At 39.7% G+C, this 15,625-nt stretch overlaps 1 protein-coding gene and 1 non-coding gene across 9 annotated transcripts in view; both read left to right on the top strand.

The window, feature by feature from the left end:
- Positions 1–15,625, top strand: part of USP32 (ubiquitin specific peptidase 32) — a 244,540-nt gene that overhangs the window by 179,990 nt on the left and 48,925 nt on the right. For all 8 annotated transcript variants that reach the window (XM_055257787.2, XM_063628464.1, XM_063628463.1 and 5 more), the window contains 2 exons: positions 4,985–5,087; positions 15,293–15,485. In XM_055257787.2, coding sequence (XP_055113762.1) covers positions 4,985–5,087; positions 15,293–15,485 — 296 coding nt within the window. The remainder of the gene's footprint in view (positions 1–4,984; positions 5,088–15,292; positions 15,486–15,625) is intronic.
- Positions 9,579–9,709, top strand: LOC129470855 (small Cajal body-specific RNA 20). The gene has a single exon (XR_008653375.1). It is a non-coding gene; the product is annotated as a small Cajal body-specific RNA 20 (non-coding RNA).

Raw genomic sequence — 15,625 nt, 5'->3', positions numbered from 1 at the left:
GGCAGGAGAATCGCTTGAACCCGAGAGGCGGAGGTTGCAGTGAGCTGAGATTGCGCTACTGCACTCCAGCCTGGGCAATAGAGCAAGACTCTGTCTCAAAAACAAAACAAAATAAAACAAAGCAAAACAAGTTGTCTTTGTCTGAACAGTCTGGGGCTACCAGAAAAGCTACTGCAAGATGCTCAGCTATGTTATACTTAACTCAGAATTTACCCAGGATGGAAAAGCAGGGGCGTTCGTTAGAACGCAAACGAGCCAGCCACTTGCAGTCACCTGGGGTAAAATATTTTAATTGAGGCATATAATAGAATGCTGAAAGTCTTGGAGGTGGTGGGAACTTGAGAGTTTCCTTGGGAAATTAAAGTACCCAAAAGCACACTGTACACTGGGTAATTTAGAAGGCTTTGCACATGCCAACAACAAGATGCACTCTCGGAAAAGACCTTACAAGACTCGTGAACTTTCACCTCTGGCTGAGCTTCTAGACTAAGTGTATACAGGTAGTGAAGGCTAAGGCATAGTTGTAAACCATTGTAGGAATGCCCCAGCACAGCGCCATTCTGCAAAGACAGTAGTGGTTTTTGTCTTTGTCTCTCTGTCTTTGTCTCTCTCTCTATCTCTCCCTTTTTTCTCTTTTTCTTCCTCTCTCTCCCTCCCTCTCTCTTTTCCTCTCTCCCTCTCCCCGCTTCTGCCATTCTAGGAAATCACTGTCAAAATACTAGCTCTTCAAACACAAGTGAAATGAAGACTTAAGAAACTACACATAACAAGGAAGACAGACTTTATAAAAATATTATAGAAAAGTGACCAAACAACTATAGCAATCAATGAAAGCAAACCCTGAGGTGGAGGGAAATATTTCTAGAGTTACCATTAATGCTCAAAATGTTGTTTTCAACAAAACATTGCAGAAACAAGAAAGTGTGGTCCATTCACAGAGGAAATTAATAGAAATTCTCTTTGAGGAAGCACAGACTCTGGACTTAGCAGACAAACATTTAAAATCAATTATCTTAAATATGTTCAAAGAGCTAATGGAGGTGATGGATAACAAACTAAAGGAAACCAGGAGAATTGGCTGGGCGTGGTGGCCCACGCCTGTAATCCCAGCACTTTGGGAGGCCAAGGCAGGCAGATAATTTGAGGTCAGGAGTTCGAGACCAGCCTGGTCAACATGGTGAAACCCCATCTCTACTAAAAAATATACAAAAATTAGCCAGGCCTGGTGGCAGGCTCCTGTAATCCCAACTACTTGGAAGGTTGAGGCAGGAGAATCCCTTGAACCCGGGAGGCGGAAGTTGCAGTGATCTGAGATTGTGCCACTTGCACTCCAGCCTGGGTGACAGAGCGAGACTCCATCTCAAAAACTAATAAATAAAGAAATAAATAAATGAAACCAGGAGAATGATATATGTACAAATAGAGTATCAATAAAGAGAAAGTATAAAAAGGGACCAAACAGATTTTGGAGCTGAAAACTACAATAACTGAAATGAGAAATCTATTAGAGGGGTTCTCCATCAGATTTGAGCAGGCAGAAAAATGAATCAGAGAAGTTAAATAAAAGTCAGTTGAAATTATTGACTGAGAAGCAGAAAGAAAATAGAATGAAGAAAAATGAACAGAACGTAAGAAACCCATAGAACAACATCATATGTGTCAACATAAGAATCTTAGGAAAGGAGAGAGAAGGAAAGGGCAGAATATGTGAAGAAATAGTTGTCCTAAACTTCATAAGACATGAACCTACGCGTTCAAAAAGCTCATTGGACTTAAAGAAAGATAAACAAAGTGATCCAAACTGAGAAGCGTTATAATGAAACTGTATTTTACAAAGCCAAGAACAAAGAGAGAATCTTGAAAGCAAAAGAGAAGCTGTTTGTCTCATACAATGGATCATCAATAAAATTAATAGCATGTTTCTCCTCAGAAAGCATGGAATCCAGAAGTGAGTGGGATGGTAATTTTTTTAAAGAACTGAAAGTGGGGGAAAAACTGTAACCAAGAACTCCATATCTAACAAAACTATTTCCTCAAAAATTATTTGAATTTTGCAATGGAATGTTAGTTGTAGCACCAAAAGCATGAGCAACCAAAGAAAAACTACTGCATTTCATCAAAATTTGAAAGTTTTTTGTTTGTTTTGTTTTTGTGTTTTGAGACAGTCTCACACTGTCACACAGGCTGGAGTGCAGTGGCACCATCACAGCTCACTGCAACCTCAAACTCCTGGGCTCAGGTGACCTCCCGCCTCAGCTTCCTGAGTAGCTGGGACCACAGGCGTGCACCACCACAACCAGCTAATTTTTGTATTTTTTTTTTCTTTTGAGATGGAGTCTTGCTGTGTTGCCCAGGCTGGAGTGCAATGGCACGATCTCGGCTCACTGCAACCTCTGCCTCCCGGGTTCAAGCGATTCTCCTGCCTCAGCCTCCTAAGTAGCTGGGATTATGGGTGCCCACCACTACATCCAGCTAATTTTTTTGTATTTTTAGTAGAGACGGGGTTTCACCATGTTAGTCAGGCAGGTCTCGAACTCCTGACCTCAGGTGATCCGCCTGCCTCGGCCCCCCAAAGTGCTGGGATTACAGGCGTGAGGCACCGCGCCTGACTAATTTTTGTATTTTTTGTAGAGATAAGGGTTTGCCATGTTGCCCAGGCTGGTCTTGAACTCCTGGGGTCAAGCGATTCGGCTGCCTCAGCCTCCCAAAGTGCTGGGATTACAGGTGTGAGCCACTGTACCTGGCAAAACTTAAAACTTTTATACATCAAGAGATATTATTTTTAAAACTGAAAAGACAACCTATAGAATGGGAGATAATATTTTAGAAACATACATCCAGTAAGGGTCTACTAACTAGAACACATAAAGAACTCCTACAGCTTAACAACAAAAAGCAAACAACCCAATTTAAAAATAGACACCTAAAAATGGACTTGAATACATGTTTCTCCAGAGATGTTCAGTGATCATCAAGCACATGAAAAGATGCTCAACGTAATTAGTCATTAGGGAAATGCAAGTCAAAACAATGAAATTCTTCTCAATAAGATTATTAGAATTTTTAAAATGGAAGGTTTTGGCAAGTAGGGAAATTAGGGACTCTCATATATTGCTGTTAGAAATGTAAAATGGTGCAATCACTGTGGAAAACAGTTTGGCAGTTCCTCAGCAAGAATTTCCATGTACCAGCAATTCTACTTCTAAATATATACCAAAATAATTGAAAACAGGTACTCAAATACTTGAACACAACTTTCATAGTACCACTATTCACAATAGCCAAAAGGTAGAAACAGTCTATACATCCATCAGTGGATGAATGGTTAAACAAGATGTAGTATATACATACCATGGAATATTATTCAACCATAAAAAGGAATAAAGTACTGATACATACTACAACATGGTTGGACCTCACAAACATGTTAAATGAAGGAAGCCAGACATAAAAGGTCATATGTTGAATCATCCCATTTACATGAAATATCCAGAACAGGCAAGTCAATAGGTCCAGACAGCAGACTGGTGGTTGTTAAGGTCTGGGGGATGTGGGTAATGGGGAATAACTATTTAATGGATGACTTTTTAATTGAGGTATATGAAAATGTTTTGAAACTTAATAAGAGGTGGTCGCACAGCATTTTGGATGTACTAAATGCCATTGAATTGTATGATTTAAAATAATTTCATATTATGCCATTTTTACCTCAAAAAAATAAATAGTTTTTGGTTGGGCACAGTGGCTCATGTCTGTAATCCCAACACTTTTGGGAGTTCAAGACCAGCCTGGGTGACAAGTGAGATCTTGTCTCTAGTTAAAAAAAAAAAAAAAAAAAAAAATTAGCCGGGCATAGCAGAGCACAACTGTAGTCCCAGATACTTGAGAGGCTGAGGCAGGAGGACTGCTTGAGCCCAGGAGGTCAAGGCTGCAGTGAGCTGAGATTGCACCACTGCACTCCAGCCTAGGCTACAGAGCGAGATTCTGTAGATAGATAGATAGATAGATAGATAGATAGATAGATAGATAGATAGATAGATAGATAGATAGATACTGTGTAGATTAGATAGATAGGTAGATAGATAGATAGATAGATAGATAGATAGATAGATAGATAGATAGATAGTTTTTTTTTTATAATCACAGTGTAACAGTGTTTCACACCCACTAGAATTGCTGATGGGAATGTTAAATGGACAGCCACTTTGGAAATTGACTTGCCAGTTTCAAATGTTCTTTAGGTGTTGGATGGATAAACAAGATGTAATGCAGTGGAATACTATTGAGTAATAAAGCACAAACAACTGATATCTGCCACAATAATAGATGAACCACAAAAACACGCAAAGTCAAAGAGGCTAAATTTTTAAAAGGCCATGTGTTTTATCATTTTATTTATATAAATAGTTGAGAAAAGACAAATCTCTAAGAGACAAAACATAGATTAGTGGTTTCCTGTTGCTGAGGGTGGTAATAGGAATTGACCAAAAATGGCTACAGCGGTCTTTTTGGATTAATTGAAATGTTCTAAATGTTCTCAAACTGATTGTGGTGTTGGTTGCACATATCTGTAAAGTTCTCAAAATCACTGAGTTGTACACTTAAAATAGGTAAGTTTTATATTTATGTGAATTATTCCTCAATAAGGTTGTTTTGAAGAACATCATTGGTTACATGAACATTCTGCAAAAAATGTAATTAATTAATTAATTGGAAACACCAGTTGTTTTTCTTTTTTTTACTTTTTAATTTTTTCCTAGAATCTTTTCCTGAAGTAATTGTTCTTGATACTGGCCTATGACTCTTGAAATTGGTTTATCAATAGAAACAGTGTTGTTTTACTAATTGGGTTTTGGCAATCTCTCCTAATTACATCTAAATGTTTCGTGGTTTTTCTTATAAATCTTCTAATGATAATTTTTGTGCGTCGCCACCTATTTCACACAACTTTATTTGATGTATTTAATTTCTTTTGTATGTACAGAGGATGGTTAGAACGAGAGAGCAGGTATGGTCTGCAACCAGGACACAACTGGTTTATCATCTCCATGCAGTGGTGGCAACAGTGGAAAGAATATGTCAAATACGTGAGTTAGATTCCTGTCTATTTACATTTTTCATAGGATTTTCAACTCCGTCAGACTTCCAGCCAATAATAAAATGCTGTGACTACCAGCCAATAATAAAATGCTCCAACTTAGATAAAGATTCAAAGGGAAAGGAAATGAGTGTTTATATGATACTTGCTATGGTCTAGGCTTTGTGATTACACTTCCACGTACATTTCTTCCCTTGTAACAACCCTAAAAAAAGATAGTATTGGGCACGGGGGTACCTGCATATATCACATACCTCACATCTCATTTATTTCTCGCACCACCCTTGTGAGGAAGATAATATTATACCCATTTTACCTGTGGGGAACCTGGTGCTAAAAGAAAAAGTAACCTGAATGTCGTGATTAGGGTGGAAGATCTGGGATCAAACCAAAGGACTGACTTTAAAGCTTATATTCTCTCAACTACATCATTTACATTGTCCTTTATTTCACCTTTTCCATTAAAATGGAATTTTTTTCAGAACTAGAAAACTGAAAAGAATAATGCCAAGAATCAAATATTTGCCTTCTTGGAGAGCCAACTGATATATACACTCATTGCCAAATGATCACTAACCAAAATTCTAATCATTTGATTCCTATTTGCCTGTATTTCTTCTGTCACTGCTTATTATCAGAATATTGGTAGTTACATACTTTTTACATTATCTATCTCATCATTCTTTCTCATCTTTTTTCCATTTTGCAGAGTTTATTAATGTGTTTTCACACGTAAACTATATTAATTGGGAAACACGGACTTTGGTGTCTCTGAAGGAATAAAAAGTAGGCAAATGACTTCCTGGACCTTGTAGGTAGATAATGATGGTGTGTGTAGGTAGAAAATGAGAACATTGGGGTACAGCATCAGTTATTATTTTGAAATACTTTTTTTGTTTTTATATTTGTAGTTTGGCCTTAGAATGAGTGGTTGTTAATGTTTTAATGAGTATAGACTCAAAGAATAACCTAGTTTTGTCTTGGATGTATTACATTTTGTTTTCCGTAGGAACACAATAGAGGTCTTACTCTTAGCAGCATGTCCCTTATAAACAGACTGAACTGCACTGACGAGAACATGAACCTGGTTTGTTGTTGCCTACCATAATCCTTTTGTGCACTAAAGAAATTTGGGGAGGGTAGTAAGGGAGAGGTATACATGGGAGAATCTACATATTTCCTTCTCCACTCTGGCATTTGATATTATTTTCTAGCATGCATCTGTCAAATGCAAACTTTAAAATCTACTTAAGAATGAAGTCTGGCTGGGCCTGTAATCTCAGGACTTTGAAAGGCCGAGATAGGGGGATCACTTGAGCCCAGGAATTCAAGACCAGCCTGGGCAACATAGTGAGACAACATCTTTACAAAAAAAAAAAAATTTTTTTTTTTTTTATGAGACAGAGTCTTGCTTTTGTCGCCCAGGCTGGAGTGCAGCGGCGCGATCTCGGCTCACTGCAAGCTCCGCCTCCTGGGTTCACGCCATTCTCCTGCCTCAGCCTCCCGAGTAGCTGGGACTAGAGGCACGTGCCACCACGCCTGGCTAATTTCCTTTTTTTTTATATTTTTAGTAGAGATGGGACTTCACCGTGTTAGCCAGGATGGTCTCAATCTCCTGACCTCGTGATCTGCCCTCCTTGCCCTCCCGAAGTGCTGGGATTACAGGCGTGAACCACCACGCCCGGCCCAAAAAATTTTTTTTAAAAATTAGTCATGCTTGTGCTGGGCATGGTGGCTCACGCCTATAAACCCAGCACTTTGGGAGGCCAAGGCGGGTGGATCACGAGGTCAGGAGATCGAGACCATCCTGGCTAACACGGTGAAACCCCGTCTCTACTAAAAATACAAAAAATTAGCCGGGTGTGGTGGCGGGCGCCTGTGGTCCCAGCTACTCAGGAGGGTGAGGCAGGAGAATGGTGTGAACCCGGGAGGCGGAGCTTGCAGTAAGCCGAGATCGTCACTGCACTCCAGCCTGGGCGACAGAGCAAGACTCCGTCTTAAAAAAAAAAAAAAAAAGTTAGTCATACTTGGTAGTGTGCGCCTGTAGTCCCAGCTACTTGGGAGGCTGAGGTGGGAGGATTGCTTGAGTCTGATAGGTCAAGACTGCAGTAAGCCATGATCGCACCACTACACTCCAGTTTGGGTGACAGAGCAAGACCCTGTCTCATAAAATAAATGAATAAATAAAGGCAAACTTAGAGTTACAATAAACCTGGGAGGAGAGGAGTATCGCTTTATATGGAGAGAAAGGAGGCAGAGTATGGGAATTTATTCAATAAGATGGGGGAAAATGTAAGTGGAGTAACAGCAGTACTTTCTGAAAATACATACTAATTAGAAAAGTGTTTCTACTAAATAAAGAGACAGGGAACTATGGCAACTTATTAATAAGGTGGGGGAAATGTAAGTTGACTAATAACAATCCTCTGAACCTGTTTTAATTAGAAACGTGTTCTTTTCTAAAATTAAATGCAAATAACTGCACACTGACAGATTTTTAAAAAATGTTTTTAAACTGAATTCAAGTAACCTTTTTAAAAAAGTGACATTCTGGGCCTTGTTTCCTCCATTTGTAAAATTAGAGTAATAATAATAATCTCCCTCATAGTGTTACGAGGATTAAATGAGTTTGATGCATGTTAAGTGTTTTGTTGTTGTTGTTTGTTTGTTGAGACAGGATCTTCCTTTGTTGCCCAGGCTGGAGTGTAGTGGCACAATCATAGCTCACTACAGCCTCAACCTCATGGGCTGAGGCAATTCTCCCACCTCCTGAGTAGCTGAGACTCCAGGCATGCACTACCACACCTGGCTAATTTTTTGATTTTCTGTAGAGATGGGGTCTCACTATGCTTGCCAGGCTAGTCTGGAACTCCTGGGCTCAAGCGGTTCTCCTGCCTTGGGCTCTCAAAGTGCTAGGATTACAGGCACCCAGACTCTTGTTAAGTATTTTAAAACAGTGTCTGGTACATAGTAAGTACTAAATAGGTAGCTATTATTATGAGAAACTTCAATAAGGTAATTGTAGTGAGCTTGGACTCTTGTCCCTTGCACTTGCTTTATGACCTTGAATAAATTACTACTTCTTGCTCTACCTCAGTTTTCACATATGAACAATGAGATTAATAGTAATATCTGTTTAAGTAGGGATGTGAGAATTAAATGACTTAATACATGTGAAGCACTTAGCCCAGTGTGTGGCAGATAGAAACTCTATATAAGGTTAAAGGTAATAATGGTGGTAGTAGTAGCAGTAGTTATATCCGGATTTAAATTTCTTCTTTCATGCCAGGCATGGTGGCTCACGCCTGTTATCCTGGCACTTTGGGACGCCAAAGGAGGCAGATCACTTGAGGCTAGGAGTTCAACACCAACCTGCCCAACCTGGAGAAACCCCGTCTCTACTAAAAATACAAAAATTAGCCAGTTGTGGTGGTGTATGCCTGTAATCCCAGCTACTCAGGAGGCTGAGGCACAAGAATAGCTCAAACCTAGGAGGCGGAGGTTGTAGAGAGCCAAGATGATGCCGCTGCACTCCAGCCTGGGCAACAGAGTGAGACTCTTATTAAAAAAAAAAAAAAAAAAATTCAAATTTCTCTTTCTAGTCCATGTGGCAGCTTTGACAAATGACTTGTTTAAAAAAAAAAAAAAATTGAGCCAGGTGCAATGGCTCACACCTGCAATCCCAGCTCTTTGGGAGGCCGAGGCAGGCAGATCACTTGAGACGAGGAGTTCCAGACCAGCCTGGCCAACATGGTGAAACCCCGACTCTACTAAAAATACAAAAATTAGCTGGGCGTGGTGGCGTGTGCCTGCAGTTCCAGCTACTTGGGAGGCTGAGGCAGGAGAATCACTTAAACCCAGGAAGCAGAGATTGCAGTGGACCGAGATCATGCCACTGCACTCCATCTTGGATGACAGTGAGACTCCATCTCAAAAAAAAAAAAAAAAGAAAGAAAATTAGTGTTGACATATCAGATAATTTGATCTTAGAGCTTCATCTGCCTACCTAAGATAGTACTTAGCTTTAGTTAATTTTTTCTCTTCATAAAATGACATATTTACTTATGTGAATTACTAATTGTGAGGGCAGTATGTTTCAAATACTGGCAAGACTAAATGGAAAGATCAGAGACCAAGGGATCAGAAAAAATGAGCCATCCTTTCTTAGAAGTGGCTAACCCCAGATTTGCTGATTCACTGGAGCATGAATAATTTGATTGTGTCTCTGCTCATGGAATCTTACCAATCTTTCCCCGCTTTAATGTGTCAAGTTTTATTCTTATATGTGTAATCTCCTAAAAAAATTTAAATGGGGAAGAATGGTGAAATCTTTTCTGTTTATCATTATTGTAGTACATAATGTGTATCTTTCTTCCTTTTTGAGAACTATGAAGGAGCAGCTATTACTATTCACATGCAGATTTTCTTATTTGGTTATCATGTAACTTTAGAGCTAGAAAGTACTTTACATCACCTTTCGCGCCTCTCTCCCATGGGCTGTGGGGGTTCCCTGTTCTCCTTAGCCAAGGCTGGAGGCCAAGAGCAGCCCTCGAGGATCGTTGTCAGGACTGCCACGAGTGGGGCAGCCTTGTTTTCCTGCCTCAGACATGTGTAGTTGAGGGGGAAATAAAAGGAATGAAACACCTCTTTTCTCTGAATTTACAAACGAAGCCTGTGAGGTCCTTAGGTTTTATAATTGCCCAAAACTGTATCAGACAATTATTTTATTATTTGATCTAGCACTCTAGAGCTCAGTGTCCTGAGTCCTGCCTTAGTACCTAATCTGTTGCTCCATGCTGCCCTCTATTTTTCCAAAGCTAGCATTTCAGACTAGTGAAATTTGAAATTCACATAACTGTTAATTAAGATCATTGATTCTTGTAACATACCTATGTACGGGGCATAAAAAGTAGTAGTATCATCAATAGAGAAAAAGGTGAATCTTGACCCATATTTTATAACACATAAACTATTCATACAACTCACAGGGAATCCTAAAATCTCAAAATAGAATTCTCTTATATTAAAATAAGTACCTCATCCTTTTGTGAATTGTTGACTCAGAGAAAATGAGGACATTTCTCTCTACAGGTGAAACTTTACCTATTTAGAAATCTATCTTCTGAAAACCAGGATTCTAGGATAATTTTGAATAGTTCCAGACCCCTGAAGTCAATAAAAACAAAACATGATCCTTTGATGTTTTAGAAAAACAAAAATTTCCGTAAGCAGCCAGAAATGAACAGTCAAAAAAAGCTAGTGACTCTAAGATTCTGCAATATATAACTGTGATTGGTTTGCTCATCTTACAGAAGGAAAGTGGTAATAAGATTAATCGGATGAAAAGGTAGCTATTTCACTGAAAGCCAAGAAGGGTGGAAGGAACAAGAAAAATAAGCGTGTAGGAAGGGGAAGAAGGAACCTGAGTTGTGCTGACAGTTTCAGGCAGTGGAGAACAGTGACAGCATCAGATTCCTGTAACAGAAAAGAAAGCCAAAGACTGAGAAGACAGACCTCTCTAGTTTGTTTGGAGCACTGGAAAAGAAGCAAAGAAAACCCATATTCTCCAAGTCTAAAGGGTATTACTCACTGTACCATATTAAAAGCATGTGGTAGAACCGCAGTTGCTAGAGGCAAATGTTGCAATATCTGAGAAGTTATTAGAATCATCCTATTCACAAATTATTATAAAATTTAGCCTAACAAATGTAATGCCTGGTAATATTTTTGTTATCCTGTTTTCTTGCCAGTGATGTGTATAGATTTAACCTATGGACTGAGCTCTTCAGAATGAGAAACATTGTTACAGGAATGGTTTCATTTACATTTTCTTTAGAAACACAGGCACCATGTAAGACTTGCAAACATGTTTAAACATTTAAGATGCAATTCCAAATATTACTCCTTGAAATTCTCTTACATGCCCATCTTAGAGGAAAACTTGAAGAAAATTGTTTGCTCAAATAGACCTAATCTTCCTCAAAATATATTACTACAAATTTTTTAGAAAGTAATTTGTGGTCGGGTACGGTGACTCACACCTGTAATCCCAGCACTTTGGGAGGCCAAGGCAGGTGGATCACCTGAGGTCAGGGGTTCAAGACCAGCCTGGCCAACATGGCGAAACCCTGTCTCCACTGAAAATACAAAAATTAGCCAGGCGCAGTGGTGCATGCCTGTAATCCCAGCTACTGTGGAGGCTGAGGCAGGAGAATTGCTTGAACCCAGGAGGCAGAGGTTGCAGTGACCCAACATTGCACCACTGCACTCCAGCCTGGGCAACAAAGCGAGACTCCATCTCAAAAAAAAGAAGAAAAAAAAGTAATTTGTAATGCATCAACTTTATATAAATGGAATATAGAAGTGAGTATAAATTTATAAATGGATTACCTTGCCAACAATGTGATGGTTATTGAAACATCATTTCAGATCACTTATAGCAAGACTAAAGTGATTTTTCTGGAGGAAAACAAAGTGACTTGGAAGACTTTAATTTTTCTCAAAGGTGGCGCTGTTACTCTTTCAAAATGGTTTTGCTGTCTGTCTTGCTCCATCTTTATGGGCAAGAAGCAAATGACCTGAAAACTAATTAAAATCTAAATCTTCTTCTAAAACACAAGTTCCAGAGCAGGTAGCAGATTTAATAACAAGTCAATTTCTAAGCTCTCAACATCTGGAGCACATTATAAAAACAAATGCATGAGACTATAATCCTCACTAGGGCAATAGTTATTAATTCTGGCTACATACGTAGTGAGATCACTTTAAAAATGAAAAAATGCCTTTGGCCAGGTGACTCATGCCTGTAATCCTAGCAGTTTGGGAGGCCAAGGCAGGAGGATCGTTTGGATCCTCCAGGAGCTTGAGACCAGTCTGGGTAACATATTGAGACCACATCTCTATGAAAACTTTAAAAATTAGTTGGGCATGGTGATGCATGCCTTGGTCCTAGCTGAGGTGGAAGGATCACTTGAGCTCAGGAGTTTGAGGGTATAGTGAGCGCTATAGGCGACTGAGAAAGACCCTGTATATAAAAAAAAGAGCCTTTGCTATACTCCAGACCAAATAAATCAAAAAGCATAAGTGAAAAAAAAGTCGAATTGATTTAAATAATAAGGCATTTATGTTTATGGAAAATTTTCTTTTGAAACCTAATTTAACCAGGTGAGGTGGCTCACACCTGTAATCCCACCACTTTGGGTGACTGAGGCAGGAGGATTACCTGAGGCTAGAGTTTGAGACCAGCCTGGGCAATATAGTAAGACTCCATTTCTACCAAAAAAACAAAACAAAACAAAACAAAACAAAACAAAGGATCTTGCTCTGCTGCTCTGGCTGGAGTGCAGTGGCATGATCTCGACTCACTTCAACCTCCACCCCCTGGGTTGAGGCCATCCTCCCACCTCAGCCTCTCAGGTTACTGGGGACTAAAGGTGCATACCACCATGCCCCACTATTTTTTTTATATTTTTTTGTAAAGACAGGATCTATCCATGTTGCCCAGGCTGGTCTCCAACTCTCCTGAGCTCAAGTGATCCAGCCACCTTGGCTCCCAAAGTGCAGGGATTACAGACATGAGCCACCATCCCTGGCCAAAACTTGTTTTAATTAAAAAAAAAAATAATAAGAAAACTAATTTAAATGTAATGTATTTTGTGTTGGTATGGATTCTGTATTAGAAAAGCTGTGACAAGCTTGATATTATCTTTAAGAAAATTAACACTTGGGACTAATTTATACTTCTTTTTTGACATAGATCAGTTTGGTTCTACTGTCTTGTCTACAGGATTTTGATTTCTAGGCTGGGCACGGTGGCTCACGCCTGTAATCCCAGCACGCTGGGAGGCCGAGGCAGGTGGATCACTTGTGTTCAGGAGTTCGAGGCCAGCATGGTGAAACCCTGTCTCTACTAAAAATACATAAATTAGCTGTGTGAGGTGACAGGTGCCTGTAGTTCCAGCTACTCAGGAGGCTGAGGCAGGAGAATCATTTGAAGCTAGAGGCAGAGGTTGCTGTGAGCCAAGACTGCACCACTGACCTCCAGACTGGGTGACAGAGCTTGACTCTGTCTCAAAAAAAAGAAGAATTTTGACTACTTTGGTTAACCATCTAAATTTTAAAAATTGATGGTCCAAAATTCATATGTAATGTAGATTCCTACTTCTTAATCATTTTCTTTAACTATGGTCACCATTTTTCTCATATAATGCCATACAATTAACTTACATAAATAATTATGCCATTTTTACTTAAAATTAAAAAAAATTTTTGGCTACTCAAGTGAAGCAGTGGTAACAGACAAGGAACAAAGAAATTTGTAACTAGTTGTGATTAATTAGTTATTTAATCATATTTTCAAAGGAAACTTTATATCACTATTTTAAGTAGAAAACTTGTATCCACTGGGCACAGTGGCTCACGCCTTTAATCCTAGCCCTTTGGGAGGCCCAGGCAGGAGTATTGCTTGAGGCTGGGAGTTCAAGACTGACCTGGCCAACATAGCGAGACCCTGTCTCAAAAAAAAAAAAAAAAAAGTGATTGGGCATGGTGGCTCAAGCCTGTAATCCCAGGACTTTGGGAGGCCCAAGCAGGCGGATAACCTGAGGTCAGGAATTCAAGACCAGCCTGGCCAGTATGGTGAAACCCTGTCTCTACTAAAAATACAAAAATTATCCGGGCTTGGTGGCACACGCCTGTAATTCCAGTTACTCAGGAGGCTGAGGCAGGAGAATCGCCTGAACCTGGGAGGTGGAGGTTGCAGTGACCCGAGATCGCACCACTGCACTCTAGCCTGGGTGACAGAGCGAGACTCCGTCTCAAAAAAAAAAAAAAAGAAAAAAGAAAACTAGTGTCACTTGCCAGAAATAGAAGGCAATAATATTATTAAATTCCAGCTAATAGCATTGCCTTTTGAAGACTCTGCTATTTAGGACTGTTCTCTCTTTGTTAAAAACAGAAATAGAGAAAATATGAAATGTTAGATTAGCATATTAGCACTATATAAACAATACAATGTTTGGTGAAAGAAAAAAATATGATTTTTTTTTTTTTTTTTTTTTTTTGAGACAGAGTCTCACTCTGTTGCCTAGGCTGGAGTACAGTGGCACAATCTCAGCTTACTGCAACCTCCGCCTCCCGGGTTCAAGTGATTCTCTTGCCTCAGCCTCCCGAGTAGCTGGGATTACAGGAGCCCTCCACCACCCCCAGCTAATTTTTGTATTTTTAGTAGAGATGGGGTTTCACCATGTTGGCCAGGCTGGTCTTGAACTCCTGACCTCAAGTGATCCGTCTGCCTCGGTCTCCCAAAGTGCTGGGATTAAAGATGTGTTCAGTTATTGTAGAAGGTCACATAGCTATAAGTCATAGCATTGCCCTTCACTCTATGTACATATACCACTCATCTTTTACATATGTATATTTTTTCAGTCACAAGAACTAAAACACAGTTATTGCTAAATGATGGAATCTGAGTACATGTGATATTTTCTTCATGTTTTCTATATTTTCTACATTGACCATGTAATCTTTAATAATAAAAAAATTATATGCATTCATGTACTATGGGAAATAAGGAAAAAAAGAAAAAAATGTAAACTTTATTTACTTTCAATGTTAAAAAAAAGGCTGCCAACAGAATAGAGTCTAATAACTTTATGTGGCACAAAATTCTTCACAGTCTATTTTGTCTACCTTGCCAATTTTATCTATATACATACTTTTCCTCCTTAAAGAGATTAAAATATAGCTATGTATTAGAATGTTTTTAAATGTCTGTGGCCAACTACAGGAGACTTAAAAAAATAGATAATTGTGAGATTTGTTTCTGAAGACTACATAGTTGTCAGATTATTAAACTTTGCTTCTTTTTTTTTTTTTTGAGGAGTCTCGCTCTTTCACCCAGGCTGGAGTGCAGTGGCCCGATCTCGGCTCACTGCAGGCTCCACCCCCCAGGGTTCACGCCATTCTCCTGCCTTAGCTTCCCGCATAGCTGGGACTACAGGTGCCCGCCACCTCGCCCAGCCAATTTTTTGTATTTTTAGTAGTGGCGGGGTTTCACTGTGTTAGCCAGGATGGTCTCGATCTCCTGACCTCGTGATCCGCCCGCCTTGGCCTCCCAAAGTGCTGGGATTACAGGCGTGAGCCACCATGCCCGGCCTAAACTTTGCTTCTTATTCTCTGATTTCCTGATTTTAGGATGCCAACCCCGTGGTAATTGAGCCATCATCTGTTTTGAATGGAGGAAAATACTCATTTGGAACTGCAGCCCATCCTATGGAGCAGGTGGAAGATAGAATTGGAAGCAGCTTCAGTTATGTGAATACTACAGAAGAGAAATTTTCAGACAACATTTCTACTGCATCTGAAGCCTCAGAAACTGCTGGCAGTGGTAAATATGACCTATTCCCCTGAGGTTTATTGGTTTATTCCCCATGGATAGGTCTTTTTTTTTTTTTGAGATGGAGTTTCACTGTTTTGCCTAGGCTGGAGCTCAGTGGCACGATCTCTGCTCACTGCAACCTCCACCTT

This window comes from Symphalangus syndactylus, chromosome 20, assembly GCF_028878055.3.
Source record: "Symphalangus syndactylus isolate Jambi chromosome 20, NHGRI_mSymSyn1-v2.1_pri, whole genome shotgun sequence".
Classification (NCBI taxonomy): Eukaryota; Metazoa; Chordata; class Mammalia; order Primates; family Hylobatidae; genus Symphalangus; species Symphalangus syndactylus.
Note: the sequence above shows the minus strand (reverse complement) of the source record. Positions and strands in the feature narration are given on the sequence as shown.